The sequence below is a fragment of the Otolemur garnettii genome, unplaced genomic scaffold (assembly GCF_000181295.1).
Source record: "Otolemur garnettii isolate 467f Iridium unplaced genomic scaffold, OtoGar3 scaffold00010, whole genome shotgun sequence".
Classification (NCBI taxonomy): Eukaryota; Metazoa; Chordata; class Mammalia; order Primates; family Galagidae; genus Otolemur; species Otolemur garnettii.
In genome coordinates, this window is record NW_003852405.1 from 1,566,992 (window position 1) to 1,587,944 (window position 20,953).

Here is a 20,953-nt window from a genome sequence, read left to right on the forward strand (position 1 = left end):
TCCCATTTGAATCACTAGAGATGTCTTTTAAAAGTTCCAATGCCTGGTGCCTGAGCCTAACCCTTCAGATTTTGATTTTGTTAATCAAAATCAAAAGGATAGAGCTCAGGAATCAGTATTTTCTTTCTTTCTTTTTAAAGAACCTTGTGGTTCTCAGGTAAGCCAAGGGATGGGAACCATTGGTCCAAAACATTGTCCACCATACTCTCAGGGATAGAAGGGCGGCTCTTGCCACAGCCTTGCCCAGAATGTGTGTTTTGGGTCAGCTGGGCCTTTTATTTGCTCCAGCCTGCCCTAACAGCTCTCTCCCCATGGAAGGCCACATCCTTGGGGCTTCCTCTCCATGTCCAGTAGGAAGGTCAGGCCCTAAGGCTTTCACGCAGACTACTGACTCCCGCTGCTGGTCCTGCCCTCTTCTAGGCCTTGAGACAGCACTTGTTCACCTTACAGCCCTGCCTTAGCCAATTCTCTCTGCCCTGGACAGTAGGGTTCAGCAGTCAAGGAGCCTCATCTCATCCTTGCAGGCTTCTCAAGCCCTTGGACAGAGCCCAACCAGCCATTTTCCCAGGCTGGGCGAGGCTGGGCGGAGCAGGGGCCAGTGGCCAGGCCTGAGGTTTGGCTGCTTTCTGCGCAGTTTCCTCCTAAACAGATATGCAGATTAATGTGTTTGGGACAGCAATAATACAGGAGGTTTTGCTAACGAGACTGAAACTTGGAGAGAACCCTCCTTCCCCAGTCTCAGGGATAAAGCTTTCTGTGCTGGGACTTACCCAGCACTCCTGCCCCCCACCCTTTTGCCGCCCACAGCGGAAAGCAACTTTGCCCAGGAGTCACATGGCAGTTTATGCACTTCTTTTATTATTAAATATATAAGCAGCTTCCTATTTTTTAAATAGATATTTAAATGACTTTATATAAAATAATTCACCATTTCCAAGTATAAAAACAAAATCTCACAGTACGTGAGCCAATGCTCTCTCTAGGCTTCCTCAGAGAACAGAAGGGCTTCCTGTGCAGGTAGCCTGGGGAGACACCCAGAGGTGGCTCTGGGGCTCCCCCTGCTCTGATGTCACCAAGTGCCCACAAAGAAGTTCTGCAATGGGTTGGCTTTGCTTTTTTGACCTGTAAAATACTATATGTTTAAGGGAGAAGGGTTGGAGAGGAATGCCTTTTTTTTGTTTTTTTCTTCCATTTTCAAATATATGTTCTCTAGTATCAAGTACAGTCTGTGACTAGAAGGATAAGCCCCACATCGAAATCTCCATTGCCCTTCCCTCAGCTGCCAGCATCAGGACAGGAAAGATGGGGCCAGTGGACCTTCACTTCTTGGGCTGGAGGTGAAAAGGTCATGGGCCCAGTGACCAGGTAAGGCAGAGTGTCTCAGTGGAGGGCACAGGGTGGCAGGAGAGGGACACAGCAGCAGAAAGAGACAAGGGGCAACTGACAGCCCTGTAACCCATCGCTCAGGCTTCAGAGCAATTAGAAGGAAGCCAAAGCCTAGACCTCTTGGCCTTTCTCCAGGCCCCTCTCCCTGGCTTGCCTGGTCAGAGGTGGTAGCAGTGGGAGGCCGGGGGGTGTGATGTGGAAGGTATCATTGCCAACTGGGGTCAGGGAGAAAGAAGGGTGAGAAGATGGGAGCTGGGCGCCATGCAGGTGGGCTGGGGTAAAGCCCAGTCCAAGGCCCCTGACAGGGACAACCCACTCAGCCCTAGGGCTTGCTGGCAGCAGGGAAAGGAGACTGGGTTGGGGCACTGGGGCACAGACACTTCCCAACTTCAGAGGCATACCCATATTTCAAAGACCCATTTTCAGTCAGAGCTCACCCTGCAGCTTCTTGCCCTGCCCTCCCTTCACCATGTCCTCCACTAGTACGTCCCTCCCGAGAAGTGCAGGATACAGAAACCTGGGCGCACAACACAGCCTAAAGACCAGCTCTGGCTGGCAGCCCAGGAGGTTTTCCCATCCTGCTCCCTGCCGGGGAGTCAAAGGCCAGGTCAGGAGAAGGTCAAGGCTGAGGGCTTCCTCAGCTGCCGGGTGAGGCCAGCTCAGTGCCGAAAGCTAGGGAGAAGCGGCTGGAGAGTAAGTGGACGGACAAATGCTTGCTCTCAGCGTGGACAGGGCAGGCTGTTCAGCAGGCAGGTTCAGTGTTCACAGTGCAATGGCTTCCTTCATGAGGGGAGCCTCTCCCTGGCCTCTTGGAGAAGCTCTGGCCGGGGCTGGAGGGATACAGGGTGGAGGCCAGGGCTTGGTCCTCCTCTTGGCATCTTGGGCAGGTCAGGCAGGTCCAGCCTCCCCTTTACTCCAGGCAACTGGCAGAGAGACTGAGGTGAGCAGAGGGTGTAGACCTCCTTCTGGCTGTCAGTGCAGACCGAGGCCCAGAGGCCTCCTCTTCTCGTCTCTCCGGCTGCATGCCTTTACGGGAAATCAGGGCGACGCTGTCCCACCCTGAGAATCTCAGGCTCCTCCCTCTGGAGACAGGTCCCTGCTTGTCCACACTGGGATCCTGTGGCACCAGGTGGGCCCTCTGGCGCAGGGCTCTTCCACTCCTCAGCGCCCACCCTGCTCTCTCATGTGCCAGGTGCTGATTCGGAGGGGAGTGAGAGGCGGGTGCAGCCCCTGAGGGGAAAGGGTCCTGAGCTGGACTTGCCAGACTTTCTCAAGCACATGGGGGCCTCCAGGGCCCACAATAAATAGTGGCAGTGTGGAGGGCAGCCTCCGGCCCTCTCTCAGTCAGTCCAGGGTCTGAGGGTGGAGGCAGAGTGACCCGCCTGGCTGCTCTGGTCCAATCCTGGCAGCAGGAGCTCTGGTGGTGGGCAGACCACATTCCAGGAGGATGGCGGGGGAGGGGTGGTTGTGGACGCCCCCATAATGTCTCCTCCCATGGAGAGACTGTCCTGTGTACCCAGCTGTAGGGGAGAAAAGGAAAGGCTGTCAGCTGAGTGGGAGTGCGGTGAGGGTCACTGAGGACACAGGCCTGGGAGGTGAGCGTTCCTGTGGGCTGCTGGCAACTCTGCGCACAGCACTTCCTCCCATCCCTTCCCTTGCCTTCCCAGCCACCCAGACACCACAGAGGGACTAAGAGGTTTCCCTGGCACTAGTCCAAGCCTCTGGCCAGACTGGCCTCACCTCCCATCTCCTCCTAAGGAACAAGGAACCTCAGCAGGAGGTAATAGGGGTCTCGTGAGGGTCTGAGCAGGGGTCGTTGCAAGCACAGGGATCTGACGGGGAGGGAAGGGGCACTTGAATGTCCTTTAGACCCTGCCCCAGGCAAGGCCATCTCACTGGCCTTGGTCTGGTGAACTAAGAGTGATTCCTGCTAACCCTAGCAAAGAAGAATTTTTCATTTCCACCTTTACACCACTCATCAGAGAGGGTCATCACAGGAGAGATAACTGAAGTGGAAGAACTTGGACTGGAGAGGAAAAGTCTAGAGGCAATACTAGGACAAGGAAACTCCCACCCTGCCATTTGGCATGCTAACCCCAAAGCAACCCAGCCTCCTTCTGGATGGGCCAAAAGACTTGCCTCCTGCATTATCCATGGGAGTCAGGGCCCTGCCCTCTACCCCCACCCTATCCTTGTCCCCTTGCCCAGCATCCTCAGGACGCTTTGTTCCCAGAGCAGAAATCCCCTGGACTCCATCCAATGGTTTGACTTTGGCCCTTGTGTGGGGCCTCCCTCCCTAACATCCATAGGCCCTACTAGCAAAGGCTGTCATGGGTCAGGAGAGAAGATGGGGCCACAGCCTCTGGCTCCCAGCCCATTCCCATGCTCTGGAGGGGAAAGACAAGGAATCATGAATTGGACACTAGCCATGCTGGGTACAGCCAGGCCACAGGCCCTGCCAGGGCCCAGAAGGGAAGAAAGGCCAAGTGGGCAAGTTCCAGGCTACTGCTCCTATTTCTTAGTTCCCTGGGGTCACCATGCTGGTGTCTAAGTTTCCTGTGGCTCTGAGTCCTCTCAGTCTTGACCTCTGGGTGGCCCTCTCTCCTTTCTTTCATCAGAGCAGCAATCAGTCTAAGGGCTATCGCTCAGTCTCTCAGGAGCTCATGGTGCCTGGCTTAGGGACCACATTAGGGCTGGATCCATTGAGCCAAGTGGGTCTAGATGTAACCCCCTCTCCAAGTAGACTCTTGAGGGGAGGAAGAGGAAACCTCAGGATGGGCCTGAGAATAGGCAAGCATGGAAAGGAGAGTGGGAATGCAGAGGGATGGGGCAGAGAGATGCCAAGAGCACGGTGGTGGGTGGGGGCCTACTGACCAGGGGGAGGGTGGAGTAGTACTGAGCCACTGTTCCTGAGGGGGCCTGGGCCATTTTACCACCCTCCCAATGCCCCAGCTGACTCATTAGCCCATCTTAGCCCACCCTACAACAGGGAGGACCCCATGATTCCGGATGTATTCTTACTATTCTTTCCTACATAGGTTTCCCTGGTTTTGAGCATTTGCCAGATCCCTCCCCCTCTCTGGGAGGGGCCCAGACCTGTCATTCCACACATGGGAAGTCCCTAAGGCACTTGTCTGAATTTGGTAAGGGGTGTGACTAGGAACTTGAATGGGTCACCCCAGTTAGTTGGCCAACCAGTCAATCAGCAAATCAGTCAGGCAACCTGCCAGCTAGTCAATTAGCCAATCAGCTCACCAATTAACAACTAGCCAGTTAGGCAATTACCAGCTAGTTGGTTTGTTAGTCAGAGTCAAACAAACAGCTGGTCGGCCAGTCAACAGTTAGCTCCTTAACTGGTCAGCCAGAGGCTGGTCAGTTAGAGACAGCAGCCAGGGTCATTTGGTGAGTCAGCTCTGAAGCCAGTCAACATTTATTTAGTTTTTGGCAAGGGAGTGGAGAGGCCCTCTCTGTAGTAGAACCCAGGATGAAAATAAAAGTAAAGCAAAAAAGTGGGAGATAGTCCCTGCCCTCAAGGGGCTTACAGTCTGCTTAGGGGTGTGGAATGTACATGTACATATAAAATAAGATTTTAAAATATACGAAAACAACATCCAAATAAGTGCAAATCAATATAGTATTAACCAAATACAAAAGAGCAGAGGGTACGAACTAAAGGAGCAGCAATGGGGAAGGCTTCCTCGTGGACTGATTGCAGGATTGTATAGGAGGGAGGAAGGTATGGGCCAGCTGGGGTGGGGAGCTGGGGTGGGGAGCTGGGGTGAGGAGTAATAAGGGGTCACATCTGTCAGCAGCATGGGCAAGGACAACAGAAAGGCACTAATTAGTGTGCAGGAGACACGGTTGGAAGGACTATGGGGATTTAAACAATTTCAGTAGGCTCTAGCAAAGGGCAGAACCCAACAAGGTGAGTTTCACAAGGTAGGTATAAACTCCTGCACTTTGGTTTAAAAAGTTAAGTTGTCCAAGTACAGGAGAGAGAAGGTCTGGCTTTACAGAGGTTTATGGGAAATGGAACTAGGGATTTTAACAGACCACAAGCTCAACATATGACAACAGTATGATGCGATTGTTAAAAAAACTAATGCAATCTCTCAATCTGCACGAATAGAAGAATACTGTCCAGATCAAGGAAGGTAACAGTCCCACTGTACTCTGAGCTGGTCAGACAACATCTGGAGTACTGTGTCCGGGGCTGGGCGCCACATTTTCAGAGGGACATTGACAAACGAGTGTGTCCAGGATGGTGAGGGGTCTGAAAACCATATCATATAAGGAATGTTTGAGGGACTTGGCCACACTTAGCTTAGAAAATTCTTAAAGGGGACATGGACAACTGCCTTTAAATATTTAAGGTCTATCATGAGACTAGGAGGGAGGATCAGAATGAAGGGGGCAGGGAGGCCAGTTTTTCCTCACATGAGGGAGGACTTTCTCCCAGCGTGACCTGCAGATGGCATGGATTGTGGCTAGGTAGGGAGCTGGCCTAGAGCTGTGAGAAGGTGACAGGAAGCTGGCTGGCTCCCTGAAAGGGACATGGTGGCGGGGCAGGGGGTGGGGGTTAGGGTAAGACATTGGACCAAATGACCTCTGAAAGCCCTTCCAGGACTAAGATTCTATGACACTAGGAGTCTAAAAAGCAGGGAGGCCGAAATTACCCTGGCTGGGGAGCAAATGGGGGAGCAATCTGGTAAGCAGCGGTTGCTGAGGGCCTTGGACACCGAGCTAAGAATGTTGGGTTTAGAGTGTCAGTAGAGCTACCGAAAATTCCCCAGGAGGTTTAAGACCTTATAAAAGACATATTGGAGGAAGAGAATTTTGATTGCTCTGGAATTAAAGGTGGCAGCCAGACAAGAAACCCAGTGCAGAGGTAGTAACTGGCCTCAGCTAGGGCAGAGGGAATGAAGGATGAGGGAGGCCCGAGGACCCGGGAAGGAGAGGCCTGGCTGGCTGGACCTGCTAATGCATGGATGGGAAGGAGGAGGAGAGGGAGTCAAGTGTGGGGGCCTCAGGGGAGGTGGTGTCACCAACAGGTGGGGTGACTGGAAAAGGGTATAGCTCATTTTAAGGGGCAGACAGAGATCAAAATTAGACTTACCTTAGAATTCCCTCTATACAGGCAGTTCCACTTGTCTGTCCTCATCCTGGGTCAGGGGACTGTAGGCAGAGCACAGAACCTGCATCACATGTCAGCAGAAGCAGGGGAGGGAGGGGATCCCCTAAGTTCACCCCCAAGCCCTGCAATTATTCCAGCCCTCTCAGACCCACAAGAGCCTAACTTTAGGAAGATCTCAGGAAAAAGCCCAGATACCTAGGAAAGAAGAGAGGCCCTTTCTCCTCTCCAGCACCATTTTCTCAGAGCAAGTGGGAGAAAACACCCCCAATCAATCTAGAGGGGAAAGAGATCCCAAGCCAGGCCCCAGGGCCTCCCAGAGCCCCACCCCAAGTTCTCACCTGCCCTCTGGCTGCTCCAAGGGAGAGTCTACTGTCTGAGGCTCTTGATGGTTCTGGGGACAAGAAAGAACAGCTCACTGAGGGGAGGAGAGAGGACAGTGGCCCCATCCCTGGGCAGAGCTGCCTCAAGTATTAATGAGAAAGACGCAAGAGACCTCCTAGTCTTAGCTACCCAGAAGTGGGGATCAACCAGAGGCCTGGGGGAGATTTGTGAGGTCCCTCCACCGACCATGCCCCTCCTCTCCCCAGGTTCCATGCAGCCTGTCCCCTGAGCTGTCTCCTGCAGGCCTTCACACCCCAGGCTCCACAGAGCCCGCAGCATACACCCCTGCCCTGACCTACTCACACAGCATCACTCTCCTCTTCTGTCTCCCTCCCAATTGGTGGTCTTCCTGCTATCAGCCCAAGAATATTCTTTTTTTTTTTTTGAGACTGAGTCTCGCTATGTTGCCCTTGGTAGAGTGCCGTGGGGGTCACAGCTCATAGCAACCTCAAACTCTTGGGCTTAAGCAATTCTCTTGCCTCAGCCTCCCAAGTAGCTGGGACTATAGGCACCCACCACAACACCTGGCTATTTTCTGTTGCAGTTGTCGTTGTTTCACCTGGCCTGGGCTGGGTTTGAACCCGCCACCCTCAGTGTATGTGGCTGGCGCTGTGACCACCGTGCTATGGGCGCCCAGCCAGCCCAAGAATATTCTCTCCCACTCTCTTCTGCTCCTGCCCTTCCTAGTGACCTCACAGCCATCTGATTTCTGAAGCAACTCCCTCCATTTCAGCTTCCCACCCTCTGGCTCAGGCTGTTCCTCTCGCAGCATCTGAAGAACCCAGGCCAAGCCCCAGTGGTCATCCAACCCGCACCCTGCCAGGCTCTGCCCCTGCCAGCTGCCTTCCTCTCCCTCACTGGGCTCTTCTTACCCGCCGCCTCCGCCTGTAGAACAGGAGGCCGCCAACAGCCAGCAAAACCAGGATGATGCTGGGCACCAGCAGGCGGAAGGCAAACCCGCGGAGCTGGGGGCCGGGGGATGCCACGGGCTGCCTCTCACTGCCTGTGTCAGTCAAAGGAACGGAGTTAAAACGGGCCAGAGGCCGGGCTGCCCTCTCACTTGCTCCTCCTTCCAGCTCTGTGGGGCTCCTCCGGTCCCTGGTGCTCCTCCTGCCCTCCAGGCTCCCACGGGGAAGCACACTGCCCCCAAAGTGGGTTCCGGGAAGCCTTGGCTGAGCAGGGAGCATGGAGGGGCTACTGAGGCCTTGGGGTTGCAGAGATGAGGTCCTGGGGGATCTCGCTTCCTCAGGGTCTCCAGGTAGGGAAGATGAACCATCTGTCTTCTCAGGGGTGTCATCCCAGGCCCGGGTATGCCTCACAGGGCTCGCTTTGGGCAAGGTGGTGCCATCTTCATCTGCTGGCTGTTGGTCCTTGGTGGATGCAGGAAGTGGAGAAGGTGCTGAGAGGAGGTCGCTGGGTCTGGCAATCTCCACCTGAACGCTGTGCCCTTCTGGCCTAGAGGGAGGAGGACCCTCACCATCCTCTCCAGAAGCCTCTTCCATGGCCCAGTTAAGGCCCAGCACAGAGTCAAGAATGTCTTCTGTCCCAGAGGTGGAGGTCCCGACAGAGGGCTGAGGCTGTGGTGGACCACCAGAGGTACTGTCCTGGACACCTGGGGTCTCTGGCAACTCAAGGCTCTGACAGGTGCTCCTGGGTGGTCTCTGCTTGGCACTGCCTGGGTCCACTGTGCGAAGGAGCTGCTCAGTGGGCAAGAGAGAGTTGCTCTCTGTCCCCTGAGAGTCAGCCCAGGTCAAGCCAGCCATAGGGGCCATGGAAGGGGCGAGGGGCTGGTGAGGGGAGACAGAGGCCAGGTCACTGCTAGGGGTGGCTTTGGGGTACAGGCAGTTGCAATCAGGCTTGGTCACCATATCTGAAAGAACCACAGAGAGAGGACAAGAGAAAGATGGGAGAGATAGAGTCACCAGCCTCCAGCACAGCTTTCCCAGAGAGGGTTGAGAGGGGGATATGAGTCTGGGGTCCCCTCATCTCCTAAGGCAGACTTGGAGCTGAGACGAGGACAGGACTGGAGGTCATGACACAGGGCTCAGGCAGGGAGAGACAATATGCAGGTGTCACAGGCAGAGCACAAAGAGCAGGGGTGGGGTGAGAGATGACCGACAACAGCCTGTGAGAGGTTCCAGCTGGCCAGAGGCCAGGCCAAGAGAGGGAGTACTAGGCTCTCAGCTAACACAAGACACTCTCAAGCCCCAAAGATACTGGTTTCATGCACAACCAGGAGCCACACAGCCACAGCCACAGGCAGAAAAAGGCTGGAGCTGGAAGGTGGCCAAAGCTTGGGGCCTTGGAAATGAGAAGCAATGAGACTGAACTTGGCCATCGGCAGTTGCAGGACCTCAGCCCCTGCCTTGGGGAGCTAAGTTGAATGTAGGAAGGCACGTGTGGCACAGGACGCAGAGACGAGGACACGCAGGATGCACATGTATGCAGCTGAGCCAGCACTGGGAATTTCAATGATGCTCAGACTTCGATTCCAGCCTTGTCCTTTGAGGGGACACCCAAAGCGTCCTGGGGACTTCTCAAGCCAGGGTATCCGGGTGATTCGCAGCAGGGCTCCTGGAGCAAGGGCCCTGATTCCCAGATGGACATTTGCTCTCTCCACGGAACACCCCACACGCTTAGCCAGCCTGCAGGGAAAGCCTCCAGATCTACAAGGCTCCTGAGAGGGGCTCTTTTCCACTTCCTAATCCCATGGGCACCAGCACAACCCCTCCACATGCAGATATTTGTAGGTGTGCATGCACACACATGTCAAAAAAGACATGTGCCTAGGACACATGAAGCCACATATGTACACAGAACAAGCACATCCACACACATAGGAACACAAGTAGCAGTCAGGCTGCCTCCCACGAGGTCCCCCCAGGTCTATAACTTACCTCCTGATCTTTGTTCTGTAACCCTCCACACCCCCCACCTACTTGCTGGCCCCTGTGGTGCTTACCTTGGTTGGAGCATTTAGCAAAGTTGTTGCTGCAGTTCTTGCTGAAAATATTCCAGTCCATTGTAAGGAGATTCTTTGTCTCATTAAAAACATTCTTGATCTTCTCTAGCAATTGTAGAGGTGTCTCATTGAAAGTTCGTACGCAGAGCTAGAAGCAGAGCAGGGCCCTCTGGTGAGCATGACCATTGGCCCCCTGTCTCTATCTCATTTATCAAGTTCTCTTGGCTTTTCTTTCATCTCTCTTCTTTTCTCTATTTATCTCTTTCCTCCCCTCTCCTCTCGTTTGCAGGTGACTCAGTCCTGAGGTTGTGAATAGAACCACTTTTTCATTTATTCATGGAATCACTCAACACCTATTCATGTGCCAGGCTCTGGTAATTACCTACCTGGGAATCGTGCAATGAACAAGAAAGAGGTGGTTCCTGCCCCTGTTGGACACTGAGTCCAGCAATAGATTCACTGGCACTAAGCGCATTGTGACAAGTGCAGTGGGTCCTATGAAGAAGTAGTGAGTGATCTCATGATGAAAGGGAACTAAATAAGGGTCCAGGGAGAATTTTTCCCCAAGGAACCAACTAAAAGATGAGTAAGAGTTAACCAGGAAAGCAGGTGGGATTAGAGAGTGCTGTGCAGACACCAAGAACAGACTCCAAAGTTCTTAAGGCAGAAAGGGGTGTCAGATGTCAAAAGACAAAAAGAACACTGGAGTGGCCGCAGGACTGCCATCTAGACGGCAAGTGATGAGAGATGTAACTGGGCCATATCCTGCAGGGCTCTGAGGGGCATGTCAAGGACTTTTGATTTTATCCATAAAGAAAAAAGGAAACACCTGAAGAGTTGCTAGGGAGGGGCGGGGTGGCATAGCACTTGAATTTTAGAAAAATCACCTTGATGTGGAGAATGGAACAGGGCAGGCTGCTGGGATGTGGGCCATTCACCAGAATTGGTGTCTCTCGTAAGGGGGGCTAAGGATGCCCCAGTCCAATCTGCGGAGTCACTTGTGAGGCCCAGGCTCCCCACCTCTTCTGAGCTCTGAGAACCTTCACCCTCCTAGGTTTCCTCTTATCTCTCCAGCTGCTCCTTCTCAGTCTCCATACCCAGTTCTCCTCCTCCTCCTCATGTCCAAATGCTGCCATTCCTCAGGGCTCTGCCCCAGGCCCACCTCTCCTTTCACACCAGCCTCATAGCTTCATCTGGAACTTCTTCATCTGTCTGCCAGTGACCCCCCAATACCAAGTTTTCCCTTAAACTTAGCTGCACAGGGAAGCACTCTGTGAAATCCTTGACACTGTTGCTGCATCCCCCTGTCCGGTGCATAGTAAGACCTTAATAAATGTTTACCAGATAAATGTATGAATGAGAAGACCTAGGCTCAGCGCCCTTGCTCAGCAGCTAGGTGACAATGACCAAATGAATTACTCAGTTTGGGCTCATTTCTTCACTTGTAAATTCAAAACAGTAACCCCTGCCAGCCTCTTCCCCAGGGTCATTGTAAGAAAGGTGGGCTGGCTCTCCCTCGACTCTCCCTTCTGTCTCCCTCACATCTCACCTCATGCTTCATAAAGACAGAAGGCTCTGATGCCCAGCTGTCTCAACAGAGAAGGTGCCTTCCCTCCTTAGGCGCTCAGGAGACTCTGGCTGGCTCCTCTAGCTTCAGGGAGCCTCGTGGAGCCTGACCCGCAGGATTCACACCTGTTTGATGAGTGCCTCCCCAAGTGGGTCCCAGGACCTCATATCACAATCATGAGTAGGGTGGTTTTAAAAATGCAGATCTTCAGGCCTACCTTCAGACCCATGAATCAGACTCTGATTCACTAGGGGTATGTCCTGGGAATATGCATTTTAAACAATCTCTCCAAGTAATTCTTAGAAACTTTAACTTTGGAAAAGCACAGACTTAATACCCCTTTTATTAAAAATTTCCCCCCCAATCACACACTCTCTCTGGCAACATTGTTCTTCTTCTGTCCCCTTTTGGAGCCAAGTTCCTCCACGATGTTGTCTCCATTTCCTCCCTTTCTAGTCAGCCCTGTCAGATGCCTGTGACATGTCACTAAATCCAATGAACAAATTTCCACTTGTTAAGGGTTAAGCCCTTACCTCACTTAACTTCTTAACTCCATCGGATGAAGTTGACTACTCTTTCCATCCTGACCTCAGTGACTCAACTCAGCACTCTCCTGGTCTTCCTCCCACCTTCAGCCTGCCCCTGGCCAGGTCCCCTGTCCTCTGTTTGCCATCTAAATGCTGGGTTCCTGGGCCTGCTTCTCTTCTCATGGTGGACAGTGCTACCTAGACCGTGGCTTCACAGATGACCACCATGCCCATACTTCTTATATCTGTACAATGCAAGGTGCATTCGAGACCTGTACATTCACCATCTGCTCCACATCTCCACTTGGCCATTTCACAAGTATCTCAAGTCCACTGTGCCTCAGGCTCCTGCTCTGCCCCCAAACTTGCTCTACCCACTAAGCATCCTCATTTCACCATCAATGAAATATCCAAGTGCTTCCCTCAGCTCCTCACATCCAGTGTGCATACCAAGTCCTGGTGGTTCTGACCCTCACCCACTGGAACACATCCACTTGCCTCCACCTTCTCTGTACTACCCTGGGCCACACCAGCAATATCTTGGGATATCTCCATCTCTGCCTCTATAATCTGTTCCACACACAACAAACTGAACAGTCTCAATGACAAGATTACACATGCTTTGGCCATGCCAACCACCCTCGGGTGGGTCCCTGAATGTGTACCTCTCTGTTTAGCTTAGGACTTTTAGCATAGCATTCCCTGTTCTGGAATGTTATTCTGATCTTATAGCTTTCTAACATGTATCTTTGGAACTCAAATTAATATTTGTTTACTTAATGGGTGTGGGGAAGCCTTCCATGTCTCTGCTTCCCACACATCTCCCTCACCTCTTCAGGTTATCTATTCCCTGGCTTATTCTTTTCCAGGGTGGTTACTGCCATTCTCCAAGCTGCATATTTTACTTATGTATTTTGTTAACTGTCTCACCACTCCTAACACTGCCCACCCCAATGTTAGCTCCATGAATGTGGGGACTTTTGTCTGTTTTGATCACAGCTATTTCCTGGTATCTATAACAGTGCCTGGTGCACAACAGGCACTTAATAACTATATTGACTGAATGAATAGTCCTGTGGTATGTAATTATATTTACTTGTGTCATTGTTTGTTTAACAGCTATCAACCTCACACAACTCCAAGCTCCATGGAATGGGAACCATGTGTTTCTTGCCGACAATGACATTGTCAAGGCCCGGCACTGTGCCTCCTGCGTGGTAGATAAGGACTTTGTAAAGGATGGTGGGATGATAAATGAATGAGAGAATGAATGAGCAATGATGTGAGGTGGAAACAAGTGAATAGATCCTGCACCTGCGTCGGGGGGTGGGAGGTAGCACCTCCATGGCTGTCCTCTGCCCTGACTCCATGCTCCCAGACCCAGGGCCCTCATACCTTGTCATGCTCTTCATAATCCTTGGTGAAGCAGCTCTTCAGCCTCAAAGAAAGTTCCTGCAGCTGCACAATTGCTTTGGCACTGGGAGTATTGTCTTTGAAGCGCATGGTGTCATCCATTATGTCTTGTACCAAGAGAAATGCCTTCTTAAGGTAGCACACTGGATCTTTCTGAAAAAGGGGAACCTAGAGCTTATGGCCTAGCAGCTTTGGCCTAGGAACCTAGGCTCTGTCTGGGTGCCTCCCACTCCAGGCAGATAGGGGGCCATAGCCTATTCTCTCCCTGCCCCTGGAGGAGGGGACACATCACTCCAGTAGCAAGGAGTATGCTGCCCTTAGCTTGTCTTTCTTACTCTCTCTCTCTGGGATCGAACACTGCTGGGGATTGGGCTACAATGAAAGAAATGTGGCTTCTGATTAGAGAGCTGTCTGGATTTTTGGACTACAAAGCTTTAATCAGGATAGATGTGCATAGGGAAGGTGGGCCCCAGGGAATCCCTTCTTCTTTCTCTCTTGCGCTCGACTTGCTTCCACAGCAGTCCTTTACCATATGGCTCCTTCAAAGCCTAACATAGGGGTACTGATGACTATGTCATGGTCCAAAGAATAACCTGTGTTTCACCCCCTAAAGAGATGGTGGTTACCTTGAAGACAGAGATGCTGCTTAGCTCTATATCTCTAGCACTTGGTCTAGAAAGTTTCTAGTAAATGCATGAGAGTGAGTGAAACACTGGAGTTATTCTTTGGACCATGAAGTAGTCTCCAGTTCTGATAGCGGTGTGCATGGGTTCTGTGTGTGGAAACTCAGAGACAAGGGCAACTTCTGGGCATCACAAGAATTTTGTGTGAGACACAAAGATGACCAGATGTGGAATAAGGGTGAGGCGGGGTAGTTGGAAAGGCATCAGGAAGAGCGTGTGCAGAGGGTGCAGGATGGTACAGGATGGTGAAAGGACTGAGTGGTGGGAACAGGAGCTTGTAAAAACACCAGGCCAGACAACCAGGACTTTCTCCTGGAGTGATGGGTGCCCCCACAGGTTTTGGGGTGGAAAGTGAAGGCAGCAGGTTGGGGTTGCAGAAAACTCCCCCTAGTGGCAATGAGGGGTACCCTGAAAACAGGAAGGCCAGTCAGGAAGCTCCTGAAATTGTCCAAGCAACATGGGGGGAATGAAAATAGAGGGGGCAGAATGTGTAGCACTTGGTGGCTGGCTGTGTCTTGGCAGGAGGAATCTGCCTGGTGAATGGGAGTGCCATGCTTAAGCAAAATATATGACCTGGAAGAAGTATTGGTTTGCCTTAGGCCCTAGTGCCAATTTGCCTGGGTTCAAATCAGGCATCTACCACTTACTGGTTATGCTCCCTTAACTCTCTGCAGATAATAAACAATATTTATGTACTGGGTAGTGGTACCATCAGGAGCAAATTAGAAAAGTGCCTGGCACTTACAAGCATTTGCCATGTACCAGGCCAGGAGAAGGGAACAGCAGGGGACTTGAGCCCTGGACCCTGCCCAGCCCTGGACCCTTACATCCCAGACTTGAGCATGCAGGGATCCTCACCCTGTCCAGCTCTGGAAGTTCTGCTGCTTCGTGCTCCCACATGCGCCCCACCCTGGGAGGTGCTTACGGGCTGGTACATGGGCCTTGTAAGCAGCTATCACTCACCAACTGCTCCCGGTCTACAAATTCAAAGGCAATTTGGCACGAAGTCTCCATCTGACTATCAATCTGTAGAAGAGAGAAGGCCAGTGGTTGAAATGTCAGTTGATCTGTAGATGTTAGATCAGAATGCATCAGAATGGGGACCTTAGTTTCTGGATGGACTGGGGTTTGAACTTCATCCACCTCCCCCTAGTTATACCTGGAAAGACAGAGGCAAGGATAGCAGAAAACCTGTGCCTTCCACATGCCCAGGAGAGGGATGCAGAAGAACAAGAATTTTCCTCTTTCCTTCTTTCACCCTACGAAATCTGACAAATGCCAGTTTGTTATAAGGAAGAACTATCTATAGAAGAATATAGGCTATAATCTTCCCTGGCAGGTAGCAACCACTCTGTCACGGCAGGAATTCAAGCAGAGAGTGGACAAACTCTGGGGACTCAGAATCTGTAGGGGCTGAGGCTAAATGCCCTTAAGTCTCCTTTTACCCCCTGAGCAGTAGATCTGTGATTTAAACCTCAGAGGATGATGGGGCTCTCACTCTGCCTTGGATTGCTATAGCAGATACATGCAGAAAAAGCAGTATAGGAGCAAGAGAGGCAGAATGCCCAGCCTACAGGCCCTAGCCAGCGTGCCCCACCCTGCCTGGCTGGCCAGAGGGATGGTAAATTCTCTCTGAGCAGAACAGCAGCCATGATGGCAACCTGATTCTGCCTGGCTGGACCATATTTGCAATTATTAATGACTCCATGGGCCTGATTAAACACAGGATCCTTCATGGCCCAGATGAGCAGGCTATCCCAGCCTTGGGGCATGGGCAAAAGCCAGGAAGACTGGGAGTTAGGCAAGAGCCTTTCCTCCAAATCTGGGTGGGGCTCTGGTGCCAGGTTGGCAGCACATCTAGGAGTCCAGAAACTGGAGGCATTATGTGGACACATTAGGCAGACTGGGCTAGCTTCCCAGAAGAGGTATGCACCAAGGGGCAGCAGGCCTTAGAAGCCCTTTCACAGTCCACAGTAGACATTCTCGGGCTATCGTTAACCCAGGCAAGCAGCTGTAAGATTGGAAACTCACCTGTTCACTGCATGTAGGGGAGTCAGAGAGAGCTTTAGGATTGAGGAGACCAGGGGTCCTAATGCGGGGAAGGTCAGTGAGCGTAGCATTAGGGCAGCCATTTTCTGTACATCCTTACTTTCCTGGCTGCAACCTCTCTCTTTGACCTTGTCCCGGGGTTCCTCCTTAGTTTTCCCAGAAAGAAAGCAGAATCAAACATGACTGTGCACTCACCAGCTGCTGCAGAGACTCGAGGTGTCCATTCCCAATCATGTGGCTACAGTGCTCCGACACCCCTGCGGTAACACTCCCTCTCACCAGGAGACAGACCAACAGCAAGTGTCCCAGCCATGTCTGCGACAGAAAGGGTGTTATTTCTCCCCAGCTCTCTCTCTCCCCAGTTATCCCCAGTGCCCTGCTGAGAGCAGAAAAACAAAGACCTGTGATGCTGCCGGCTCTGCCCTCAACCCAGGATGCAGTCTTCCCTAAATCCAGATTTTCCAGGACTTCCTAACAGCCAAAACACAACCTTTCTCTCTCTTGATAACAATTCAAATGTCACCTTCTCCAAGAAGCCTTCCCAGATTAACCTGAGCCAAACCCAACTACCTATTATTATTGAACTAATAATGACACAGATGGTATACATTCCAGTCTAAGTCCTAATTACACAGGATATTCCTCAAAGGTTGGATTTACATCTACCCATTTTTCTGTCCCTGCAACATCAACATTGAGACGAGCACCTTTTAAACTGCCCGCAAGTTCATGTTCATGCACCATGTATCAGACTGCAAGACAGAGATAGCCCAGCTTTTCCTCCTACCTGGTTCCACACAAGTCTGGCTCTGCCACTGGAAAAACTCTGAGACCTAACTCAGTTTCACTGGGAACTCATCCCACGCTAGAGACCTCTTGGAGCCCTGGGTGTATTTCAAAAGGAGCCCAACTGATTAATCAGAGGCACCGGTGCCAACTCTGGGCCGTCCCTCATAGGCACCTGCTCACTGGAGCCCCATGTTTCTGCATCCAGCTAACCAGCTCTCACCAGGGCAAGAACGTTTTCTGAGCTCTCTCTCATCTTTCAGCACCCACCTAGCCCAGCAGCTGCTCTGCCCACTGAGACTGGCTTCTAGCATCCTGTCTTTCCAGTTCCTTTCTCCCTCCCTGCTTCTCACCAAGGTCCCCTCATCCCTATTTCAGGCCCTAGGTCTCCCCTTCTTCAACCAGAGGCAGGGGGACCCTTAGGCTGTCTTTTCTCCAGCTTGAGGTTGCTTCCCAAGAGCTCCTGAGCCTTTTGGAAGCTGATGCCCCCAGATTCAGGGAAATGCTGGCAGGGTAGGGTGAGGGCTGACACTTTCCTAGGCTCTGGGCTTTGCCTCAGTAATCCAGATAAGGAGACAAATACTGCAAAGAAGTACTGTGTTTCCCCTGTTTTATATTTATTTTTCTCAAGAAGACACACTCGGGCTTATTTTCAGGGGATGTCTTAATTTTATCAAGTATAATACAACAATCTACATTTATTCAAATACAGTTAAGTCATCTTCTTCTGGAACCTGACAGGGGGAGCTGACCTTGTTGGTGGGGCTGGCACTAGTGATGCATGAACTCCTTTCCCCTAGCCGTTGGCATGTGCACAATAATTCCTGGGACCGTGGTTACCACATGCGCACCCGCGCAAATGCGAAGGGCTCGGAGAAAGGAGCTATGGCAGATAAAAGGTATTCCAGTCTTCCTTACTGCTCCGTGCTAAAATGCATGGCATAGCTATGCAGATATGCTGCATAGCCATGTCCATCACTAGGTCTTATTATTGGGGTAGGGCTTATACTTAACAAAGGCATAGAAACCTACTAGGGCTTATTTTTTAGGTAGGTCTTATTTTCGGGGAAACACAGTAGCACATTGGAAAAACACAGGGAGGTATGAAGCAGCCCAGAACAGCATGCTAATTTATATATAACTAATACCCCCAAATGCTTGCCAGTTTTGGATGGGCTACCAGGAAGGCTGCAGGGAGGAGAAGCTGATGACGGGAAAGGGACAGGATGATCCAATACTACTCAGCAGGACAGTGAGGGTCCTGGCCTGATCTGAGGGAGGGAGAGTCTGAAGGAAAGGGAGGACAGTCATGGGAGGACATTTCAGGCTGCCTTGGGCAGGTGAGAAGGGAGCCCTGGGTGGAAATAGGTGCCCAGGCCCTCAGGAACTTCAGGTTTAGGACCTACTGGAGGAAACTGGGCCATGAAGAAGGTGTCTCTGCCCGAGGCTGCTGGGCGGAGGCTCTGAGCCCCTGGGGTCAATGGTAAAGAGGAAAGGGCTGCTGGAGAAGGGATGCTCTGGAAGGCAGTCTCCCCCACAGGCACTTCCAGATACTAATGTTTGAGGACAGGGAAGTGAGGACAATGTTTAACCCCAAAGACTGCCTGGCTTCTGGCAAGACTTCAGGCATCAGTGGGGGAGAAGGTGGAGAAGCCTTCCACCACATGGAAGGTTGACTTGAAGGTGGCCAAAGGGGTATACCCTTGGGTGTGGGGCCCCACTTCTGCCCCAGAGGAGGAGCTGGACAGACAGCCAAGGGTTAACATTCTAGCTTGCATCTGGTGGGGCAGGCTCTTTTCTTTCCTCCCTCCCACCAGTCTCTGTCTGGGGAGAGCCTTAGGAAGGAATCTCTGCTGCAGGCTCGGAGAGATGCTGGGACACCTCAGCCCAGCTGTTCCACCTTCCTCTTCATGAAGCCTCTGAGAGACCTGGCAGGACCAGACCCTTGGACTACACCTGTCTAAACACAGCCAGCCCCCTTTTCTTCTTCCCCTTTCCTCATGGTCTCACCTCCGATCTCTTAGCTTTGCCCTTCTCTCTTTCCCTTCTCAAGCAATCTCCTCTCTCACTTGGGCACTTTCTGCCCTGCAGATGCGCTCCTCATGTCCTCTTGTCCCACCTGCAAGCCTTTCCTCTAATCCCCACTCCTGTTATTTTTCTGCTCCTTTCCCCCAGGTTTCTCCTCTCATTTTCCTCCAGGGCTCCTCAGAAGCAAAGGCAATATGACGGCACTTACTGATCAGTGCCAGCCTAGGCTTTCCAGGAGCCACAGAAGCTACTGCCACAGTTGGGGCAGGGGAACCATTAGTAGCCCAGGCCTCTGTCCACAGCTCTGCTGCTCCAAACCCTCCTTCCACCTCCCTTGACCATTGTAAAGCCAGACTTTGCCCAACTGTCTTAACTAGAATTTGCAAGAAAAGATTCATAGCTAGCCTCAGGGAGCTCTGAAGACTGATTCCTCCCACCCCCAAATAGCTACCTTGGTCCCCAGCAGCTCCTGTCTATGGGCTGGAACAAGTAACGACTTGCCCATCTCCTCCCCTCTGCCGGCAGGTTGCCCTGCACCGGCTCTGGCATTTTATAAGCTGGATGACCCCTGAATTCTCCCCACCCAGAAGCGCCCATTCCCCAGCAGGGTCTGGAAGCACGTGTGTGGCCAATGACCAAGATGCCTATGGCAAAAGGGATCACACTCAGCGCACAGCCACTCTGTCCATCCCTTGGATCAGAAGCGCCCAGGCTGACAGGGACCTCCACCGGTGGTTGTGAACCCCCCTCTCCTGCCTGCGGGTGGCTCAGTGTTTCCCTCCGTGCAATGGGGTTAGCAGTCTTTCCTTTCCCCGGGAAACGCTGCAACCCCAGGAGCAGCTGCCTGGCTACCTCTAGCCTCAGCGAGAGCGCCAGAGGCCCAGTCCGTGCGCAAAGGCGGTTAGGAAACGAGAGCCGGTGGCCCCGGCAGGAACGCTTGGACAGGGTAGCTCGGAGCGCTCCGGCAGTCGGCTCTGAAGGGTCGCGGCGCCCGCCTCTGCTCCAGCCCGGCCCGAGCCCCAGGCTTACCGTGGGAGGGCAGCGCCCGGCGGCGCCCGGCGCGGTCATACGGGCAGCTGTGTCCCGGCCGGGCGCGGCGGCCGCCCTCGCTCGCTCGCTCGCTCTATCGGTGGCCGCTACAGAATCGGCGCCCTGGCCGAGGCCGCGCCGCTGTCCCGGGATGCAGAGAGCGCGGTGGCAGTGCGGAGAGGACCCAGGCAAACTTTCACTTTCCCCGGGGCCGAGCTTCACTGGCCAACCCTCGGCACAGCCTTTTAAGCTTGTAAGGCATGTGGTTTACTGGAATCACCCTGGACAGGCGCCAGACACACATACACACACACGCACTGACACAGACACAGACACACACACACTCCGGAGGCCCACTGGGCCGCCTCCCCCGCCTCCCCTCCCCCTTCCCGCCGGCTGGTCCCCCGCTGTTTTCCGCGCTCGGCTGCGAAGACTAGAGCAAAGGAACGCGGGCTCCACCGCGCCCCCCCGCCTTCCCCGCGCCCTCTGCGGACCGAGCCTTTCCTTCCGCGCGGATCCGGTGCTGTTACTCTCTTTCTAATACTCATCCCAAGGGACTTTCCCTCCAGGCCTGAAAATTCCCAAATCTGAGCAGGAAATGGGCTGAGAGCAGGGATAGGCACTGGCCAGGGGAGGGTAAATCTTCTGAAGACCGGGCCTCCTCTCTTCCGCATGCCTGTAACCCCTCCAGGATCCTGAGTCAGCAGGTTTGCAGGCATCCCCCTAGCAGCTAGCTTATTCTCTAGTCCCAACCGGGGGAAGGGTACAGGCAGGGAGGCCAGCTACCTGGCCAGAAGGGAGGAGCTGTGTCCTACGATGGCAACAGCTGGAAGGTTCTGCCCAATGTACCAGGAGACACTCCTGCACTCCGTCCACGGATGATGTAAATGCTGGCTGATACCAGTGCTTCCTCACTGGCTGCAAAACCCAGCTCAGATTGGAAAGGGCCCTGGGCCCTAGATTTCCCTGGACGCTTTTGGAAATGCATTTACTGAGTGATTAATCACA

At 52.8% G+C, this 20,953-nt stretch overlaps 1 protein-coding gene across 2 annotated transcripts; it reads right to left on the reverse strand.

The window, feature by feature from the left end:
- Positions 1–837: 837 nt before the first annotated feature.
- On the reverse strand, positions 838–20,352 carry CSF1 (colony stimulating factor 1). 2 transcript variants are annotated; one of them, XM_012801761.2, is made up of 9 exons: positions 19,946–20,352; positions 16,298–16,417; positions 15,017–15,079; positions 13,353–13,523; positions 9,864–10,011; positions 7,774–8,771; positions 6,859–6,911; positions 6,503–6,561; positions 838–2,906 (listed from the first exon to the last, which is right to left on the reverse strand). In XM_012801761.2, exons 1-8 carry the CDS (start codon positions 19,982–19,984, stop codon positions 6,516–6,518), a joined length of 1,638 nt encoding a protein of 545 aa, XP_012657215.1. In that variant the 5' UTR covers positions 19,985–20,352; the 3' UTR covers positions 838–2,906; positions 6,503–6,515. The 2 variants fall into 2 exon arrangements, with proteins under 2 accessions (XP_012657215.1, XP_023365620.1); XM_023509852.1 differs by lacking the exon at positions 838–2,906 and adding an exon at positions 4,828–5,659.
- Between the last annotated feature and the right edge of the window lie 601 nt (positions 20,353–20,953).